Source organism: Sinocyclocheilus rhinocerous, unplaced genomic scaffold (assembly GCF_001515625.1).
Source record: "Sinocyclocheilus rhinocerous isolate Xijiao unplaced genomic scaffold, SAMN03320098_v1.1 C35596419, whole genome shotgun sequence".
Classification (NCBI taxonomy): Eukaryota; Metazoa; Chordata; class Actinopteri; order Cypriniformes; family Cyprinidae; genus Sinocyclocheilus; species Sinocyclocheilus rhinocerous.
In genome coordinates, this window is record NW_015756968.1 from 1 (window position 1) to 542 (window position 542).

Sequence of the window (542 nt, forward strand, 5' to 3'; positions counted from 1 at the left end):
AAAAAATACCGCAGACGATATATATCGCACACCTCTACATCAAAAAGGAGTTTGTAACGTACCATGGTCCACCTTGACTGTGAAAGAGCCGCCAGCGGATGACTCCCAGGCGTACTGCTCGTCATCGTTGTTTTTAGTGATGACCGTGACCTTTTCAGCCACCAGGTAGGCGGAGTAGAAGCCCACACCAAACTGCCCAATCATGGAGATATCTGCGCCAGCCTGGAGAGATGAACAGGAAACGTTAACTAAATTCAATGGAGAAATGTTGATAAGCATGCCAAAACTAGCAGACACATCACCTGCAGAGCCTCCATGAAGGCCTTTGTCCCGGACTTGGCGATGGTACCCAAGTTGTTGATGAGATCGGCTTTGGTCATTCCAATACCGGTGTCAATGAGGGTAAGAGTGCGTTCATGAACGTTGGGGATAATTTCGATCTTCAGGTCCTTGCCGCTGTCCAGTTTGGTGGGATCCGTCAAGCTCTCATATCTGATTTTGTCAAGAGCCTGTCGAGTGGGGAAAACCAGGCTGATCGCAGG

General features: G+C 49.1%; 1 protein-coding gene across 1 annotated transcript; it reads right to left on the reverse strand.

Annotated features, from left to right (window-relative positions):
- Positions 1-14: 14 nt before the first annotated feature.
- LOC107734972 (heat shock protein HSP 90-beta-like) lies at positions 15-536 on the reverse strand (the record flags this gene model as incomplete). Its single annotated transcript, XM_016546822.1, has 2 exons — positions 15-222; positions 303-536. Coding segments are annotated over 2 exons (417 nt in total), but the record flags the coding sequence as incomplete, so codon positions are not given.
- Between the last annotated feature and the right edge of the window lie 6 nt (positions 537-542).